General features: G+C 38.7%; 4 protein-coding genes across 6 annotated transcripts; 2 read left to right on the top strand and 2 right to left on the bottom strand.

Moving 5' to 3' along the window:
- Positions 1-576: 576 nt before the first annotated feature.
- LOC124070364 (zinc finger protein Gfi-1b-like) lies at positions 577-8207 on the top strand. Its single transcript, XM_046410220.1, has 6 exons — positions 577-938; positions 3986-4294; positions 4502-4746; positions 5580-5711; positions 5852-6017; positions 6861-8207. The coding sequence occupies exons 2-6, from the start codon at positions 4033-4035 to the stop codon at positions 7037-7039; spliced, it is 984 nt and encodes a 327-aa protein (XP_046266176.1). The 5' UTR covers positions 577-938; positions 3986-4032; the 3' UTR covers positions 7040-8207.
- Positions 8175-9012, bottom strand: LOC124070377 (lysozyme g-like). The gene is given in 4 exon segments (XM_046410248.1): positions 8175-8637; positions 8639-8692; positions 8694-8732; positions 8813-9012. Coding segments are annotated over 4 exon segments (549 nt in total). The 5' UTR covers positions 8966-9012; the 3' UTR covers positions 8175-8334.
- A 3594-nt stretch (positions 9013-12606) lies between these two features.
- pglyrp2 (peptidoglycan recognition protein 2) lies at positions 12607-16237 on the bottom strand. The gene is made up of 4 exons (XM_046410207.1): positions 15948-16237; positions 14423-15283; positions 13569-13779; positions 12607-13083 (listed from the first exon to the last, which is right to left on the bottom strand). Exons 1-4 carry the CDS (start codon positions 16018-16020, stop codon positions 12777-12779), a joined length of 1452 nt encoding a protein of 483 aa, XP_046266163.1. The 5' UTR covers positions 16021-16237; the 3' UTR covers positions 12607-12776.
- A 1215-nt stretch (positions 16238-17452) lies between these two features.
- trappc5 (trafficking protein particle complex subunit 5) lies at positions 17453-19528 on the top strand. 3 transcript variants are annotated; one of them, XM_046410187.1, is made up of 3 exons: positions 17453-17534; positions 17764-18050; positions 18404-19528. In XM_046410187.1, the coding sequence occupies exons 2-3, from the start codon at positions 17781-17783 to the stop codon at positions 18698-18700; spliced, it is 567 nt and encodes a 188-aa protein (XP_046266143.1). In that variant the 5' UTR covers positions 17453-17534; positions 17764-17780; the 3' UTR covers positions 18701-19528. The 3 variants fall into 3 exon arrangements, with proteins under 3 accessions (XP_046266143.1, XP_046266151.1, XP_046266133.1); XM_046410195.1 differs by having other exon boundaries at positions 17477-17497; XM_046410177.1 differs by having other exon boundaries at positions 17477-18050.
- The last annotated feature ends 721 nt before the right edge of the window (positions 19529-20249 follow it).

The raw sequence follows: 20249 nt of genomic DNA, 5'->3' as shown, positions 1-20249 counted from the left end.
GAGGCTCAACAGTTAAATATCTTCCTCCAAAATCACTTATTGGTGTGCTCACAAACTGTCTGCACATTATGGATTTAACGATAACAGTGGAGCTCTATGGCAGAAAGCAATAACCTCATCAGGCTTTTTCTCACAGGGACAACTTGTTTGCAGAATCACTTCAATGTTGGTTTCGGTTGTTTTCTGAGAATTATATACTACTTCCTGTTTTATTTTTTTAGTTGAATAGCAAGCAAATGCATAGAAAACAAATACAGAGAAGTACCAAAAAACAAAAACATTAGAAAAAAGTCCCCCCTTCATTCTTGTATATCCACAGGTTACTCACATTTATTGCACAGTCATACAAATGTAGTCACATTTCTCCTTACGGCGTCTCCTACTCATTAATGTCAATGGTACTCATTCATTGTTATAGAAGGTAATCTGCAGTTGCACCAGCCCGCCTCTTTTAAATTTAACTTCAGTGGTCTGTTTTGTAACACAATTGTGTCAATAGAGTGTGTCAACACTTTCTGAAGAATTTTCAGCACAGTTGTTCCCCCCCTTTCCCTCGCATCAGCTGTATCTGTCTTCCCCAAATAAACCCTATGCTGTGTTTAGTTTGTGCACAAACAGTTGATTGGCACAAAACAGTTTTTAAAATAGCAGACAAACTTAGTGCTCCTGCGAGTGTGCAGTGTTTGGGTTTTTTGTTTGAGGAAGCAGCTTGGTTGTTGGTTAAGAGGTGTCAGAGCTGAAATACTTCCTCGTCCTTCTTTACTCTCATCACAGCGAGCTGCAGAGAACATCAACGGCTCACAATCCACCGCAGAGCAGATTGACCTCACATGTCTCATACACCGACACCACTCTGTCTTTTCTAACGTCATATAAACTACATTTTTAGCGTGAACTTGTGTATCACATAAGAAGCACTGGTGGAATATAAACATCTGGTGAGTATTTGCATATTTATTTCTGAAAGCAATGTTCATATTTCTGCTTAAATGAGAGCTACAGTTTTGGTTTTGTTTGTTAATGTTTATCTTTCCCTCTTAATTTTGTTATTCAGGTGCATTTTGAGAAAAAGAGTAGCCTTAAAATGTGTTGAGCTATTTCATTAACAATCTCATTAACAGATGGCTGATTGCCTTTTGTACCTCAATCAGTTGACACATTGTCATGTAGTGAAAATCAGAGCTCATAAACATTGAAAGTGTTCAACAGAGAGAGCTTCTAATATTTAATCTCTTACCTCTTCTATACACATAGACACAAATACTTTACAGGAAGTAGCTTTTCTACACTTTTCTACATTTTATAGTAGACTACAAGAAGGTTCTTGAAAAACTGTTGCTAAAATGCGTGTTTAGATTGAGCTTCAGATTTACGAAACCCATTTTCTGCATCCATCCTTTCTTTGATTGAAGTGCAGTCTCTGAGCTGCCTGTATGGCAACCTACAGTTCATGTGGAATGATCAAGCAAAAACAAGTTCCTGTAGAAATAAGCAATTGATAAAATGAGGTCTGAACAGCTTTGACCCTTCCTTGATCTGGCCATCCATTCATTCATTGTGTTGTTCAATTTAAACATGTCACGATAAAAACGCTAACAAAAATATCCAACACGTTCATGCAAAGAAGTATACAAAAAGTATTATATAAATACAAAAAGTATTATATAATACATAATAATACATACATACAGTATTATTAACAATAAACTAAGTTCCTCGTAGCAGGGTGTATCACATAAAATGTGATTTAGCTAATTAAAACTCACATCTAATGAAGCCACAACGGCCTCATTTTTAAAACAAACATATTTATTGGTGCACATAAGACCGATTACATCGCTTAGTCCAACACAGCATTTCTTTGTTTACAGAACAACTTAGATCAAAAAGTAAAAGATTAATACAATAAACTTGCACACAAGGTGCACACATTATAACGTATGTGATTCACGGTAAAAGGTTTCTATACATTTCTCAGCCTCATTAAAGTACATGAAAAATCTTACAAGTAAATGTTTTCTCAATTAAAGTTGCAGTCCAGGGGTGATGCTTTCGATGTGATGTTTTCTGTTTCAAATGTGAGGTAATCATATTTTACTTCAGTATTTCTGTTTCATGCTTCATTTCCACTACCTTTCATGACAAATATTACACATCTTACCCCTTTAAATGTGTTTGACAGTTATTACTTACTTTTCAGATTAAGATTGTATTTTAAAAACCAAATTGTAATAAGCCTGTAAAATACATTGCACTGTTGAAGATAGTGGTTTCCATTCTTTTTGGCTAAACTTTTAAGATGGTCATAGAACTGTCTGATGTGCAGAAAGCAGTAAAGAAGTAAAATTATCCAATGTGTCACAAAGAAATCAGAAGGTTAAACCAAACACTAATATATTGAGACAGATTTGTGCAGCAGAGCCTTGTTTTGTTGCTCTTTCATACCGCATTATTTATCTCATGACACTTGAGATTTATGATAACTTCCTTTGTAGGATTTCAACCCTGAGGTTTGGAACAACTGGACTAAACTAACTGCATATGAAGTTGTTAAAACTAGGTCCCCTTTACCAGCTAAAACAGTAATGCTACCGATACATTATTGGGTCGATATTAATAATCTTATCATTTACAAAACAAGCACTTTTACATGTGGCAGTTCAGTAAATTTCTTTCACAAGACTTCTGTACTTCATGCAGTACTTTTTATTTTTACTGCGATTTTACAATGCTGTATTGAACTTTTACTGAAGTAAAATGTCTGGGTACTTCGTCGGCCATTCTAGGCTAGCAAGTAGTCCTATACACAATGAAACTACGTGCCTAAATTCCACATTTGATAAAGAAAAACAAGCATTTAATTATTTTATCTAGTTTGGCATTATCCTCACAATACATTTATGGTGCTCATACCTTGTGACCCTTTTTTTGACGATTTTATAAAAGTGGGTGATCTGTCTCCTTGTGGAGTGATTGTTCACTGCTCTCTCAATCTATTGTTTTACTTTTGTTTTAAAATAGTTTTTAACACACACTTTAACTGTTTTCTGCGTGGTATAACACCTCATTGTCTTCCACTAAACTCTACCACTGCAGCTTCATCTTTGCTCGATTGCTAGCACTGAGTGGTCAAATGTGACAAAGTTAAGTGATATATTTATAATTTTGATATGACTGTTTGTGTCACACTGTCACCAACCAGGTGTATAGGAAAGTTAGGTCAAAATGTCAGTTTCAGTTAGATATGGACTGCTTTCATCTGCTGTGTGAATGCAACAGAGAAGCTCAAAAGACAGGAGAACCTGCCTGAGGAAAAAGCAGTTCTGCAGTAACAAAACCTTTAATGTCAAGTCACTGCTGACAACAGAGCTTCTGACAGGCCACCTGTAGTTTGTCAGACAGAATTTGTCAAGCACAGGCAACAATCATCAGAGGAAAAACAAAAGAGCTTGAATACTAAAGTAAATCAGATATTTTATTAAGCTTTTCTTGTTTTTACATATCTAGGTGACATATATCATGAAAAGGAAAAAAATAAACAAAAAATGTTAAATTATCTGAAACAAGAAAACGTAAACCAGCTGTAAGCAATGATTACATTGTATTTTCATCTATTTGTAATTTTGTTAACACGAAATGTTTTGTCCTTTTTGATGCTTTCTCTGCTTAGAAGTGTCAACAAATCTACAGTTCACAGTGTATTAATGTAGTATTTACACAGATTTGGTAAAGTTATACTGCCCTCTTTTGGACGCTAGGCCTGTCGTGTGTGACTCTCCGGCCCATCATTTTGGCATCTGCCTTTCGTTGACGCGTAACCAGTGGTACACCACCCTCAAATCACTGCTGCAGAGAAAGACTTATTTCCACTGATTTAGTTTTCAAAACCTCTACAAAACTGACTGAGATAAGAGAAACCTACATACGCATTTGAAGGTCAATAATAATAATGCTGACATTCATTTCTTTTTTTTTTATCCTCTAGATGACTTTGATTTTAGGTGTAGAGCAAGTGTTCCCCACTCCTGAGTGATGCCTCGATCTTTCTTGGTGAAACGAGGAGGGCTGCACTACCTTCGGCCCACAGCCAGAAGCCCCAGCCCTGGATCGACACCGGTAACGTTTAGCCAGCTCGGGAAACAGACAGGGTCCTGGGATACTCCCCTGGAGTTCTCCACAGCGGAAACAGCACATATTAGCACAGTACCCATCACATTATTGCAGCAGGACCTTCAGGCTGCCACCAACTCTAATGGAAGTGGACACCTTCAGCCAGTCAGTTCCAGATCTTATGGTGGGTGACAGTGGAATTGTATGTATTCTGTGTTGAAACAAGCTGCTTCCTAGATAGTTTCAAATAACAAAATATATGGCATTGCAAAATTAGGCTTATTTAAATAATCCTGATGCTCTAATGCAATAATAATAATAATACATTAATCAATCCAAAGTTTCATAAAGTTACATGACCCAGTCAACCTGCCTGTCTGTTTGTTTTCAGACTGTAGACCTGCAGAGCCATGCAGGCCTGTCAACTCAAGCACTTTTAGCCCGGTGGAGAAAGTAGAGACTCCCCCTCCCACACCAGCGGTATGGTCCATTTCTCATGTGAGCTCAGGATATTCAGACAAACTGTCTGTTGAACTGGAAGACTTGACTCAGCACCCTCAGATCCTCAGAGAGACCAGGAGCCGTGGCAGCTCGAAGATCAGTGCTTCGAAGCAAGAGTGTCCACTCTGTAGCAAAGTATGACATCCTTCCATCACCTTAAATTGCATTTCTCTTACAGACTGATAACAACAATGACATTTATGATTTATAGTGTACAGGAAACCCACGAGATGCAGCTTGAGTCAAATTAGTTCATTACAAGTGAGCTCAGAGTGCAGCAACAGTGGTTGCCAAAATTTATTAGACTGTGACATCTCTTCAAATGGTATATTTTTGTCATAGCACCTCTTAAATACCACGAAAATAAATAGAATTACCATTAGCTGGCAAACAGGTGCTTGAAACGCTAACATTAGCATGTTCACGGACACACAATGACAAAGGTGCTGATAATAAATTAGTGTACAATGTCTACCACCTTAGCATGTTAGCACGCTAACATTTGCTTAACCTAAACATAAAGTAGCTTACAGGTGAGACTAAGAGGAGTGTCATTAGCTTAGCAAGATGTCCTCTAATTTAAGTCAGACCCAAACTAACAAAGCAAAATTCAGCAGGTTTGATGATGTTTGTCGCAACTGAACATCCATCATTAAAACAAAGCAGGCTTGAGCTTCAGTTAAAATAGCCTGTACCTGTGTATTAGTTAATGCCCTCAGTAACATTGGCTGAAATATTGCCTTTTTCAATCCAATGTCAGTTCAAAAAGCCCTCATAATCATAAAATATGTGGTCCCATCTGTTGGAAATCTATATATTAAGAAGTGTGAACTGAGACTGTTGAAATGAATTTACAGCAGTATAGACTAGACATTAAAAGGCTAAACCCTAAATTAGTAATAAAAAAAGTGGTGTGATCAATCACAATTTAATTTGCAGTGTTGAAATGTGTACATCTTGTTTTGTAGGTATTTTCATGTCTGTCAAGTTTGAAGACTCACATATCCAAGAGTCATGGAAGCAGAACACCTCTGTCACCAGCACACATCAAGTCCAGCAGGAGAGACAGGCCCACTGAGCAGTCACTATTCAGGGGCAGGGTCAGCATCGCATTTCTTTTCATATGCAATTATCTCTTCATGCCTTTGGACAAAATGCAGAGTGCATATTATAATCAATTTCATGCACATATGTAGGCACAACACTTCTCAATCCATAACTACAATGTCTGTTGTTTCAGGAGAGGACTTTCGGCTGTACGGTGTGTGGAAAAATATTCAAGCGCTCCTCCACCCTCTCCACTCATCTGCTCATACATTCAGACACCCGGCCATACCCCTGCCAGTACTGTGGCAAAAGATTTCACCAGAAGTCTGACATGAAGAAACATACCTTCATACACACAGGTGTGTTCTTTCTTTCTTTTAACATACATACAAAGTCCTCAGCTGACATCATTCATGTGAAGTTACTGAACTGCATTTTCATTTTCCATGCGTCACTTAATTTCTAACACTTATTTAGCTTGTGAACTGCTAATGTTATAAGCCAGCATTATTCATTAAATCTTCCAGCACTTTTATTTTATCTTAACTTTGTTAAAAATATTTATGGTAGCCTACAGTAGCCTACATGAAAAAATGATTCTCAGATACATTTGTTTATTTCCTTGTTTGAAAATGGGTCATTATTGCCAAAACGAACACAGTTACTCCACTGCCATAGATGTACATGTGTGTCCTACAAAGCTGCAATTTGGTTTAAGTGCTTAAAATTAAATCTCATTTGCTTAATCCTTACACTGTCCCTTTACTTGTCACTGCACCTGGGCCAAGAAATAGTTCATTATGTAAATCCACAACTTGTTGATTTTACACACATTTTGAACAATGAGATGCCAATTAATAAACTCAAGAGGTTCTGGCACAAGAGGTGGACTTTGGACAGAGCCAGGCTATCTGATTCCCTCTGTTTCCTACACGTCAAACTATTCTTTTATATTATGTTTTTTAGCAAAACTACCAACCATTTATTGCGTTGAGCCTTTCAAATATCAAAACAAAACATCTTAAGATATGTAAGTGAATTAAATAAGATAACATAATTATTTATTGAGGTGCTATTCTTCTTTGGTTTGTGTAAGGCAACCAACTGGGAAAACTTTCAAGCTGTGCTTCCAGTGTCTCATAAACCTTTACAGTTTGAGCATCCTGTATATTCGAATGACGTGTGTTGTGTTTGTGTGCCAGGCGAGAAGCCCCATGTGTGTCAGATATGTGGGAAGGCATTCAGTCAGAGCTCCAACCTCATCACCCACAGCCGCAAACACAGGGACGTCCGGCCCTACCGCTGTTCTCGCTGCCTCTATGGCTTCCAGCACAAAGTGGACCTGAGACAACACCAGGAGCACCACTGCACTTACCGCTGACTGACACCACTGAGTCTTCAGGCTGAAAGATAATGACTGTGCTCATGTTATGATAACGTCAAATCTTATATCCAAAGCTAATTCGCTTTTAACTGTCTTTTAGGACATTGAAGGGAGAAAGATACTGTTCTTACCCTGCTCAAGTTTTCAACAGAGTAATGTTAGTTATTAACAGCATCTGAAGAGGTGTGAAAAAAAATCATGTAATTGTAAACACAACAAAAGATGAGGGCAAATGAACGAATCCTAAGAAAATACTGTTTATTTCCCCCCCAGTGATTTGTCCATATTCTCTGTGATCATGGGGCAGAACTCCAAGTTTTATGTTGAGCTGAGCTTTTATTTTCCCCTCCTCAGTACACTGATATGAGAGTGTAGAAATGTTGCTTTTACACAGACTAGCTGACCAGCTCAGGCAGTATATTATTTTTACCAAATTATTATACTTACATTTCTGCAAATTGTCACAGTGAGAGTTGACACCAAGCTTTCAACCCAATAAAGAAAATATAATGCTTTGCATTATACAGGGACACACAGAGATTTTGTCAGGATCGCTTGCTCTATTTATGTCGTTTTGTTGCAGTTAAAACCATACCCACCAGGGGGCAGTGTTAGATTTACTCATGGAGTATAGCCAGTCAAGTATTTACCAGACTGTCTATATGTCAGTGGTTCAAAGCATTTGTAGTGTAGCATGTGCAGGCAGTATTTTTGACTTCCAGTCAAGCCAGACTCTCACCATATAATCTGTTTGCTCTTCAGCTCATGTATTATTTATGCTATCTGTATGTTTAGATTTGTTGGCCATGTTTGTTTGTTTTCCAGACCATATCTGGATGATTTTGTGCCTTGAATATCTACCAGTAAACATTTATAAGGAAATCAAAATCTCCAATCTGCCCAATAATGTGTCTCGACTGACACACAAGAGGGACTTCTGGTGTGACCCACCGGAAAAGCCCTAATTAGCCTTTAATCCTGAACAAGCGCTATCAGCAGCAGGGCTGCTGCACGATGTCCCTCTGTTCACTTTGCAGGCAGGTTGTGTTTACTGGCTAGTTTAAATCTCGCTCTCTGTTTTATTCTCCTCTGCATAAGCTTTCCTTCCTGAGGCCTCAATAGATGATTCCCGAGGGAGGGGAAAAAAAAAAACAATACAAAAACACGATTTACAAGAAACAGCCCTCTGTTAACTTTAACGGGTACAGGAAGGCTTTGAGTCTGAAATATATGGTGGGGTTATGCATTTGAGTAAACTGAAAAGGACTGGCAATTGATATATGATGATGAAATTAATGAATTAAAGGCCATTTATTTTCATAGGTCATTATTTTTCTTAAAACGTTCAAAAAGTGAGCTTTGGCAACAATATCACTGGAGTAGTCTCCACTGGTTGTGTAGGTATCCATGTCTTCATAGGAATGGACATTTCCATCCCCCACATTGAAGGCCGCCATCCCTCCTGCAGAGGCAAATAACCAGTGAGAACAACACTAAGCAAAGACAGCTGATGCATGTTGATCTTCCAACAGACCTTTCAGCTTCTGCTCTTTGGTCCAGCCAGGGAATTTTTCATGGATCCGTTTGATAACAATAAACCAAGATCTCAGTACCTTGGCAGCGGTGTTCCTCACTGTCCAAGTCACCTCGTAGTAGTAGTATGTCCACCTCTGTTTGGATTAACATCAGCCTAAAGACATGGGATGAACACTGCTGTTATTGTACTGTAATGTCAGAGGATGTGAATAAAACAGCAGTATTTGTTGCGACCTGCATCAGCACTCAGGTGTTGCCATAGTCTCTCTTGCCTTTACCTAATGCAGCTCCAGCTCTGGACTCTCTGGAGGTAATGGCAGCAATGAAAACTGTATCGATTCCATATTTATGTCCCACGTGGTTGATTTTAGACTTGTATCTTTCCATTCTGACCCCATCACACTCTGCCAGTTTGTGTGATGTTCTTGCATCTTTAGAGAGAAATCAAACACAACGGGATTATGGCCTGAGTTCAACAAATGCATTTGTTTCCCATCAAATGCATCAGTCAATCCATAACATTCAAATATATCAAATCAGCTCCTGTGTTTCTCTGCTGCAGGGTTTATATCTGGGTATTCCAGCCTGTCCTGCTGAACTCTTACTATTAGATTCATTTTCACAAACACACCTACACATCAGCATGAGGACAAAGCATGAGGACTTGATGGGACTTTTAGGGAGTTAGAGAGCAATAATGATTATAACGATGATGATGATGATGTAGGATGTATGTAAGCACATTCAGAGCTAAAAGAAGTTCAAGCAACAGTAAAACAACACAATTCCCAATTCACTCATCTTTCTTGCTACTTTAGCTGATGGTCCTTTTGAAACTGGAATGCTAGAGCTGTGTCTCTCTGTCCACCCTGTATTTACATAAGAATGTTTCCTTTAGGTTTCACTTTGACTTTCTCATCCTATTCTATTTAAGTTAAGATAAGATAAGAAAACCTTTATTTGTCCTACATAGAAGAACTTGCAGCATTCCAACAGCAGAGTGCAAGAACAGCACTGGGATAAGAGTTACAGGACCAGAAATATTAATAAGAATAAAAAATGTAGAAATATAAAAATAAACAATACATAAAATAGTATCTACCTATCTAGAACTCAACTACAAAGTTCTGCATAAATAATAATTTCTTATGTACAGTGAGTGACTAACAGTAAGTGACTAAGAGTATTGCACATGGTGATTGCAGATGGATGACAGAGCTAGCAATGTATTTCTCACAGGAAGTGGGGAGGAAATCAGGTGACAGCAGCTGATTTATTAGAAATCCTCTGTCACTGATGGTAACATGCACAGAATTATTGCAGCTCACTGTAAAAGGCTGTAAGTCACGAAAATAGTGAACAACACTACCTCACAGGGAAATTTCCTTTCATTTTATAAGATAAGATAAGATAAGATGAACTTTATTGATCCCACAGCGGGGAAATTCACTTGTCATGGCAGCTCACAGGAATAGAACACAGTGCAAAAAGCAAAAAATGTGCAAAACAGTTTAAAAATATAAAGAGTTCTAAATTATCAGTTTTAAAATGAATGTTGAGATTTGAAAATAATAATGCACAAAGGTCTACAACATTTTTTACACAACATTTATTTAGTTAATGTTTTATATCCTCTATCCTGTTCATCAGCTTTGTTTACATCTGCACACTTACATTTCATTTCTCAGTAGAGGTTAGTAGAGACTCCCTGATATTTCCCAGACTGGATACTGAAATCGGCTGAGGCTGCTATTTAGTCATTTACCCTGAATTTTGTTCAGAGTTACTTTTCCTGTCAGTGTGAAAGATATTCCACAAGTTTCGAACTTTCACAGATGTTCAGAGGACAGGAGCTCCTTTTCATGTCATTAAAGATACTGCACAGAAATGTTAGACTACACTGTGTGGTAGCCGAAGTGCTCCTCAGCAGAATAACTGTGATGTCAATAAAATTCTGAATTTCTGTAAAGACCTACCATGCACAGTTGAAATAGGGTTAAAAATCGTAGTTTACACAGTTTCTGGATGCCTCGTAGCTTAGCATGCTTTATTTATTGACTTGAGGAACTGTAAACAAAGCAAAATTAAACTATAAAACTTAAGAGCTGTATATTTGATGGTCTAGGAAATGGGTACGCAATTGCTTTTTTGGTGGTACAAGCCCTTTAGCCGAATGAAACTTTTTTAAACTTGTATTTTGTACCATCCTATCATTCGCAACCAAATAATGCTGTCAAATATCTATTCTGATTTTAATCACTACATCCTCACTGTGAGGGTTTGGCTGCTTGTTCATTGTATTCTCATCTGGTGTTTCTTCCCCTGGTACAATGAACTTAACAAAGTAAACGGTCTGGGTCAGGTAATTTAGTGTCAGTGTGTGAGGAAAAGTGGGTCAGGTTAATGTGCAAAATCATGAGAAAACATTGGGGTCAAGTGTTTACTGTATGCTTTGACTGAAGTCCATATCATCTTCCCTATTTGTGCACGCAGAGAGTTAAAGCAAGGCGTCTGGACTGTGTAGATAGGCTTGAAGACGTTTCGCTGCTAATCCAAGCAGCTTCATCAGTTCTGAAAACTGACTGGTGAGGAACCAATATTAACCCCTCTGTGGGAGTGACTAAGTGAAAGTAACTAAAAAATATGTTCCCTATTTGTGACTAGGCGCAGCAGACTGTGCAATGAAATTATCCAGCAGGCAAACCACCCTGCCTTGCACTTGAGCCCAACTTGTTCTGAATGTTGTGCTTATAGATGAAATGTTTTCTTCTTTTTTACTGGACTTCAAGTGACCTCACCATGCACAGTAAAATCTCACAGTCTGACACAACATGCTACCAGTACACCACTAGATTCATTCAACACCATTTAATGTCACTTTCTTAATAAGTTACATTGATTCTGCTCAACAATTCACAGCAATATCCAGTAAAATACCTCTAGCCTTTGGCAGGTAATGGCCGTATTGTAGGGCAAAAATAGATCATTGTATGTTTTGAATATGTGAGGGATAATGCCTGACAAGGTGTCCATTATTAAGGTATTAACGGTCTATGTGTCATTTGACGTTACCGTTAACAACAAGACTATAGAGCCATGTAGAGCCTTCAGCCATGTCATTGTCCCCAAATCAAGATTTTCACAAACAAATAGTAAATATCTGCTGTGGGCTGCAGTCTGAAGTAGTGACTTGAATAGCAAATCGGATGTGAAATGATTATTAAGAGTTAAGAGTGACAACTTGTGTTGTGTGTACAGTTGCCGTCCTGTTGTGAGAATGAGGCACTGCAGGACTAGCAGTGTTGCTAATTTAAAACGGTAACTAAACAGCTTCACCGAAGGTCCACTATCAGGAAATAATTAATATCCTGCAGCCAATCAGAATTGAATATTCACACAGGTCGTCCTATGAGAAAAAAATTTAAATGCGAGTGTTAATGTGGCTTGTATGAATTGTCAATGATCTGTTACTTAATCACAGTAATATTAGCAATCAGCAAGTGAAACAGTTTATCTAATGGAACTGATACCACTGAGGAAGACACTGAGTGTTTGGAGTCAAGTTGGACATTTGTGAATGTAATGGTATTTGTCAGTGCACATTTTATATCTATAGAAATCCATTCATTCTGAGGATAGTTTGCTTTCTAAAGCTGTGGTAAAGATATTACTACGCACTTTGAATCAAAACGTTTGCTAAACACAGGAAAAGGACTGTGTGTGTTTCTTTCAGCTGTATCAGAATGAATCCTGTCAGTGGAAGACTTAATGCAAATGAACAAGACGGGTATTAGAAACAGTCACTTTTATTACAGCGGACCAGTCTCTTTATCCTCCTGTCTCTGAGGAGTCTGTTTCCTGTAAAATAAAAAGTGGAGAAACAAGATGAATGTACAGTAGGACTTAAAAGTGATATTTTTTGTATTACTCCTATAGGAAAACAGAATTAGAATTTATATTCATACATACCTGACAATATACACACACTAGCCAATGATATGATCAGAAACAACCACCAAAAAACTGAATAATCATAAATTAATTTATTTATGCTTTGATTACCTCAAAATTCTTTTACATTAGAGTCATACTGCTTGACAGAAAGATTCAAAGCTTCATACTGTGAGGACCGGCTGACTAAAATGCTCCAGATATCAAACAGTTGACAAATCAAGATGATTCACTGTACATGACATCCTCAGCGTTCCTTGAAGTGCTCCCAGCTTCTTATTTCTGAAAAGAAGGCGTCTCCAGGGCAGCTGGTGTAGTTCACCATCTGTCTGTGGCCGTGGATGGTGAAGTTGGCAGCCAGTCTTCCTCCATCGACTGCGCATCGGACTAGATGATGGCGCAACAGCTCCATGGCGTGGCGAGACGGCAGAGTGGCAGTGTAGTTACCGATAATTGATACGCCATACCCTATGTGATTGTGTCCCCTGGTGTGTGTGCCGAGGTGGTTCCAACCTCTGCCTTCGTAGACGTGGCCGTCAGAGCCGACCACGAAGCTGAGAGCACAAAGAGAGAACATGTTTAACAAGTGCAGTATACAGTAACTGATCTGAGGTAAACGTTTATGTAAAATGTCCAACGCAAAAAGTGGAGGGTGATGTTACGGCACATGTAGCGCAGGATACTTAAAATTAATGCCGAATCTAGGGATATTATCCATACCCATCTTTACTTGCAACATGTAACTCACTGTAACAAACTGTTTTTCCTTTCAGTTTGTGTATGGATGAAACAAATACTACAACATCTAAATAAGTGAGCTTCAGAGGTGCTTGTAGGCCAACTGTTAACCTTTGGCCAGAGCCAGATAAGCTTCTTCCCCATGCTTCCTGTTTATATACTAAACTAGCCAAACCACATCTTGTCTCCACACTGAACACAGGCGTGAACTGTGGTATCTGTGTATTCATCTAACTCTCAGCAACAAAGCAATAAGCACATTTCCCAAGATGTCAGACTCCTCCTTCCAGGGATTGGTTACCTGTATCCTATGTCGCTCCAGCCACGATCTTCCTGGTGGAAACGTTGCATGGATCTCATGTTGCGAGAGCAGTGTGGGAAGGATAAACAGGGCGAGGATGGCTCATAGGTGTGGTGAACGTAAAGGAACTTGAGGGGCAGGGAAAGTGGGATAGGTGTACCCTGAGGGGCTTTTGCACCCCACTGACAACGAGGGATGATTTGTGGGCAATCTGAGGAGGGAAAGTGACAGGATGAGGGTTAGGATGCTAAAACCACTGCAGATTTTGTCATGACATATTCACAAGTTTATATTCCCAAGGCTCAAACCTAGAGAGCCTATAGAGTCTAGTCCAGTCTGACCAATATAAACCATTATCAGTATCTATGTGTTTGTTGACTGATGAGGAACAACAAATTGAAGAAAGATATATTTAAAGTAATTTACAAAAATGAAGCCATAACATAGTTTGTCCAGCAAAAACCACCGACAAGCTTATTCTTCAACTGTAAAACGTCCAGCTCAAAATATATTTTAAAAACCTACACTGATCGACTGATTGACCACTTAACTGCAACAAAACCGTTTGCTGCAGCACTGTGCCAACAAACATTTGCTTATTTACACATCCAGCAAGACACAAACCAAATATTATCATTCATTTGTCTGTGCCCCCGATGTATGAAAGTCTGAAATGACATTTGAACTGAACTGACAAACTGACATTTTTTCACAATTTCACAACAATTCACAGTCAAAAATATTAGTAGATTAATTGAAAAATAACCCTTAGTTTAATCAACAATGAAAACATTCATTAGTTGCAGCCCTACCTTGCACTCAAGTGCAGTTTGTTTGACTATTTCATAGCTCACCCCAGTACTTGTGCACAAATGCCTGCAGTCCCTCCTTCACTGCCTTCCCCACTCCATTGTCCAATGCAATCCATTCAGTTTTCTCCAGCTTCCAGACTAATGCTAGTGTCTCTATCACCTGACTGTGAAGATCAAGGGGCTCCAGCATGGATCTAGAGATCTCCCTTCGCCTTGGGCTGATATGGTTGGTCATGGCATCAAGACCTTGCCCCTCATGTAGACTAAAACTATAATATTCTTTCAAAATCTCACTGAGGGACGGCAACTGCTCATGTTCAGGTTGATTGCTGAGGTCCAGGCCCAGTATAGCTCCATCCATGCCCCCATTAATAACAGCATCAGTGGCCAGAGTAGCAGGCCGAGACAACTTGTACACCTTAGGGTGGTCCACGTTGTCCCAGCAGCCGTTTGGCCCCAGGCGATAAGATGAAGGGAAGTCCTGGAGGCTGAGGAAGGACAGGCCCAGTGTTCTGCCTAAGGTGAGAGGGAAAATCCCAACAGCTGGCATGCCATCCATCCTGGCTTTCAGTCCCGACTCAATTCCTAGCAATAAGGGTGCAAGAGCTACTGTGGTGCCATCTGGAGTGAGGACCACTCCTCGTTCCTCTCCGGAATCCGTCACAATGTGATGGATGGCTTTGTCAAAAAAGCTAAAGGATGAAGTATTGAAAATGGCTGTCTCTAGCACCTCAGCATCGCTGAGATTATATGAAGCACCCAAGAAATGGATGGTCATCGCATCGTCATGGCCGGCTGTCCTCCTCAGGGCCCTGACCAGAGCCAGGGCCGACAGATCAGAGTTGGAGTCTTCAACCTGCTGTACAGCTCGGATGAAGCTCTCCATGTTACGCAGGTGGACACCTGAGAATGACATGAAATGGCAACAAAAGAAATGAAGGGAGAATATTGTAGTATATTAATGAATTAGTGAATTAACTCATTTATTGGAAAAGACAATTTAGCAAAAGCTGATTGTAGAAAGAAGGGAGAAGACAATAAAAGATAGTAAGATAGGATTTTAAAACAAAAGTCCAGTGTATGATAAAATTAATGATACTGACATTGTGGTGGCAATATTCATACTGAAGATAGGTTAGAGCATGTACAAAAATGATTTGGAGTGGTCTAACATAGTGATAAAAAATGTCTGACACGTCCCTTGTTCCTTAATGACGCACCTCCACATTAAATAAGCAATGCTTTGCTTGCCCGTGCTCTCCAAATTTTCTCATTTGACACCCCTATCAACAAGATGACATGGCTGTCTTGTTATGCTTTTCAAAAGTAACAATTTTCACATCTTAGACAGCAATGATTAAAGTTGTGTTATATTTAAGCTCAAAATCAAGCACTGAAAATCTACACTTCTTCAAAGATTACATAATTCAAGTAAATGGTTATGCACATCATAACAGGATAACTAGACAGAATATTATCAGCATACTGAAAACAAACTATGTAGCTTAATGAAATATTTAATTCAAGATAACACAAATGTTTACATATTTTGAATAATCGAACTTACCTGCTGGCCTGCTATAAACAGTAAATAAGTAGGGTGAAGCCAGAACAAAAAACAATAGTCCAAATAAAGTCATGTTGCATCTCTTGCTTGTTGCCTCTAAAAAAAAAAAAAAATTTTGTATTAAGTTGAAAAATGGAATTGAATTTCCCCAAGTTAATGAACAAAAGAAAACCTAAACAGTGAAATATGAGCAAATCTCTACAATAACCTTCAACATGCAAGCATTCAAAAAAATTAAGTTGCAGAGCACAGTAGTGCTCCCTAAAACTTCTGAGAGGAGTTGTGTAGGTGTATTTGTGTACGTGCATGAGTGCGATATTGTGTCCCAATAGGAAAGGGTACTCTTTGTACACAGGTGGCTCCAAATATTGATTTAGCCTACAGTAAGTTAAAGTGTGTCATGAGTAAAACAAAGTCTGGGCATCCACATAAGGATTACTATACAGATTAAAAACGAGTACTTTAAAGAAAAAATCTATTGCATTGGTCACTCTCTCCATATTTAATACAGCATTGTACAGTTTTATTTGCATACAGGGAGTCATTGAATAAACACAACTGAAGTGAAAGATTAAGTAGATTTATGGTTAATGTTTATCATGTCATGTGATGTGTGCATCTGTTGTGTACTCACTAGGGTCAGCACACATTTTAGTCACTGGTGATCACATGAACAGTAAGCTCAAGGAACTTGAAATGTGGGGAAATTGTGAAAAACAGCAGTCCTAGCGATGCCATTTGAAGTGAAACCATGAAGTTGCACAAAAATGGTGTTAAAGTATCATCACATGACTTAACAGATGTACAGTTATAACAGTTTTTCCCATAATAATAAGAAGAAGAAGAAGAAGTAGAAGAAGAAGAAGAACAACAACAATCTAGAGCACAAAGGAAAAAAGTCATTTAATCAAAAAAAAAATCATAGAATTTGAATTTTTTATAGTTTGTACATAGTAGGTTGTGGTAATATTAAATCATCACACACTTTATATTGTATCCATTATTATAATATAACACGTTTTAATTTCATAGGCTATATATTTATGCATGACAAACTATGAACCATTTAGTCTGTAAACTGCTTACTTTCTTGCCTTTTATTTGTTCTTATGTAGTTTCTATTTCAATGGTTTTATATCAGTTTTTATTTTTATTAAGTTAAGTTTTATTATTTCATTTGCTTTATTTATTTCTGCTTACGTCTGTCCTTATGTTGCTGCAATACCTGAATTTGTGCAGATTAATGAATAAATATTAGGAATGAGAAATCTTTTTTTAAAAATGGCCATTTAATGATTTACTATTACTATTTATGAATGCAAAATGTGGACATCAAGAAAATCTTACACAGGCCTACTAAATTATTATTTTTTTTTACATAAATTAAATTTAAAATTAAAGTTAAAGTGTAGACTGATAGTGTAGTGTCATGTTGCTGTTTTTTTAAACTTGAAATCCAGTTAAAATACTTTGAAACCCCCAGTTTCGACTTACCATGTTCATCAAGGCTAATGTCACATGACATAGTGACGTCAATATAGGAACAGGAAGTAAGTACAACAACAACAGAAGCAGGTGTAGTAAGCAGTAAGTAAAAAGCGATTATCGTGTGATTTAGTAGTTTGAGTGTCTTCTGGGGGAAATGAAAAATATTCCTCACATAAATTCAGAAACATTTTCGCAGATGCTGTTTTGGTGTTCATTTTGGTGTTCACTGCAACAGTTTGGTGTGATTAGCATTAGCCTGCTAGCCTGAAGTCGAGCAGCTTGTCTTTGTAGTCTTTGACTTTCCCACCTTCTCTTGGTACCGCGGCAGCCGCTAATCAAATAACAATGGAGACTCGCTTCACCCGAGGCAAGTCTGCAATTTTGGAGCGGCCTCTGAGCCGCCCCAAAACCGAAGTGAGTGTGAGTGCCTTCGCCCTGCTGTTTTCGGAGGTGGTGCAGTACTGCCAGAGCAGGGTGTACTCGGTGTCCGAGCTGCAGGCTCGTCTGGCCGAGCTGGGTCAGCGAGTTGGAGCCAGCCTTCTGGACGTGCTGGTCCTGAGAGAGAAGAACGGCAAGAGGGAGACTAAAGTACTGAACATACTGCTTTTCATTAAGGTAGGCTACTCACTCACTGGACTGTCATAAGAGGAAAAGCTTGGCTTAAACCAAAACACTTAATGGTGGCTCTGTACCATTTAAGTGTCCCAATGAACCAGACCAGTTATTTGACTGTGTGGGACTGTATTTTAATCATCACACCTTCTGATTGTATTCCATCTCCCCTGGTCTTTTTACTTGCTGCTCTCTGGCCTTATGTGATTAAAAGATGGCCCTAAATCAGTGAAACAAAGTGGCAAATGAGAGTTTGTCACACAAGGAATTTAATTAAACCGTCAAGTTATTGACTTCTTAGTTAGTATAACCCCTGTGCCTACATCTTCCCTAATCATTTGCTTGGTACTCCTTAGGTCTCTGTGTGGCGAGCTTTGTTTGGCAAGGAGGCAGACAAGCTGGAGCAGGCCAACGACGATGACAGGACCTACTATATCATTGAAAAAGAGCCCCTCGTCAACATGTACATTTCTGTGCCTAAGGAGAATAGCACCTTGAACTGTGCAGCCTTCATCGGAGGGCTTGTAGAGGCCATCCTCACCCACAGTGGCTTCCCTGCCAAGGTCACGGTCCACTGGCACAAGGGCACCACACTCATGATCAAGTTCAGCGAGGCGGTGATCACCAGAGACAAAGCACTTGAAGCCAGATAGAGCGGGGACAATAGGGTGACATATTGTATGAAAGATTGAGAGGAAGTATGGGTGGGTGGGGTTATAATGTTCATTTAGAGCTGGAATGTCTCTAATACCGTTGCAGATTGTGGTGAAGATAGCAAAATAATTTTAGTAAGTGTGGATAGCAAATGTACTGATTCAAGAGAATCTACTCTACAAAATGAAAAGAAGACTCAAACTGCAACAAGCAAACATTTTCATGGGCTATTACAATTCTGTAGAATGTAAGCTGATCTATTTACATGTCATCAACTGGCCCATTAGATACTAATACTAATAGAGAAATCGTGTATCTCTGTAGAAGGCTGCATTGTATACAACATAATATCTGTTACTCTGATATATTTGTTGGATAGACTGGAAAGTGCGACAATTTCAGAGAATGTTACTCATCACACTAAAACTTATTCATCTGAAGCTGTTGGTTAATCTTGTGCTGCAGATGAGGTTTTTGTTTTTTGTACAGAGTAGGCTGACACCAACAATTTCCAAGCCAAGCAGCTGATGGAAAATCTTCCATTTCCTAGTGTTACCATATGTCAGATAAAACGTGTGACTGCATCTGTAATGACAAGTCTGATGGGATAATAGCTGTGTCCCTCACAGACGGTCTACACACGTTGGTATTGTGGGATCACCTGAACACAGTCTAACAGGAATCTGTCCACAGGTGGAGCAGCTTTACTTGTGTCATACATTAAAAGCCTGCAGTTAAAGCATTATGGTTGGCATGTCTGCAAAATATTGTTTATGCCTGTATTTTCTTTTCTAAAATATAAATAAGTATGTGAAGGGATGATTTTTGGACAAACGTATTTTTTTCTTGAACTCTGGAAGCCAGCAATTTTAACAGTATTTTCATTTTATGTTTTCAAAAAATCTTTGGTGTTTTAACATGTAGGATGTTGGAAATGAAAAATTGCGTGTTAGAAAAGCCATGACAGAAGGTGAGTCACTTCCAAGAGAAAACAAAGAAGACACTTTTCACTCTTCTCTCATGTTCTCCATGTGTCTGGGTTTTCTCCAGATTCCTTCCACAATCCCAAAAACATGCACATTAGGTCAATTGGCTACTCTAGATTCCTCGTAGTTGTGAGTGTGTGAGACTGTGTGGTTCTCTGTCTTTGTGTGTCGGCCCTGCGATTGGATGGTGACCAGTCCAGGGTCTACCCCAGATTTCGCCTGGAGTCAGCTGGGACAGTGACCCTGACGGATAAGCTGTATAGAAAATGGATGGATAGATAGATGGCATCCATCCTCAAAAAAATCACTACACTGGATGGAATTGTTGCAGGAATTTATTCCTCATCTAACAGTTGTTCAGTAGCCTTTTCTAACCGAAACACTTGCACAATGTAACACAAACAAGCACAAAGGTCATGTTTCTATCACCTTTTATTGCAAAGCAGAGATAATAGATTAGGATTGTTTTTCTGGTAATAAAAAATCTATTTATTATATAGTCATGGAGTTCACCGGTGACCTTGAAGGTGATTTAGGTACCAAAATTTGGTTATATTTAGAT

The sequence above is a fragment of the Scatophagus argus genome, chromosome 2, assembly GCF_020382885.2.
Source record: "Scatophagus argus isolate fScaArg1 chromosome 2, fScaArg1.pri, whole genome shotgun sequence".
Taxonomy (NCBI): Eukaryota; Metazoa; Chordata; class Actinopteri; family Scatophagidae; genus Scatophagus; species Scatophagus argus.
Note: the sequence above shows the minus strand (reverse complement) of the source record. Positions and strands in the feature narration are given on the sequence as shown.

Excerpts from the sequence above, each read along its gene's own strand:
- LOC124070364 (XM_046410220.1), top strand. The coding sequence starts at position 4,033 with ATGCCTCGATCTTTCTTGGTGAAACGAGGAGGGCTGCACTACCTTCGG. Across the intron at positions 4,747-5,579 it reads AGTGTCCACTCTGTAGCAAA|GTATTTTCATGTCTGTCAAG; the intron begins GTATGACATCCT and ends CTTGTTTTGTAG. Across the intron at positions 6,018-6,860 it reads ACATACCTTCATACACACAG|GCGAGAAGCCCCATGTGTGT; the intron begins GTGTGTTCTTTC and ends TTTGTGTGCCAG.
- pglyrp2 (XM_046410207.1), bottom strand. The coding sequence starts at position 16,020 with ATGACTTTATTTGGACTATTGTTTTTTGTTCTGGCTTCACCCTACTTA. Across the intron at positions 15,284-15,947 it reads TGTTTATAGCAGGCCAGCAG|GTGTCCACCTGCGTAACATG; the intron begins GTAAGTTCGATT and ends TGTCATTCTCAG. Across the intron at positions 13,780-14,422 it reads ATTTGTGCACAAGTACTGGG|ATTGCCCACAAATCATCCCT; the intron begins GTGAGCTATGAA and ends TTCCCTCCTCAG.
- trappc5 (XM_046410187.1), top strand. The coding sequence starts at position 17,781 with ATGGAGACTCGCTTCACCCGAGGCAAGTCTGCAATTTTGGAGCGGCCT. Across the intron at positions 18,051-18,403 it reads ACATACTGCTTTTCATTAAG|GTCTCTGTGTGGCGAGCTTT; the intron begins GTAGGCTACTCA and ends GGTACTCCTTAG.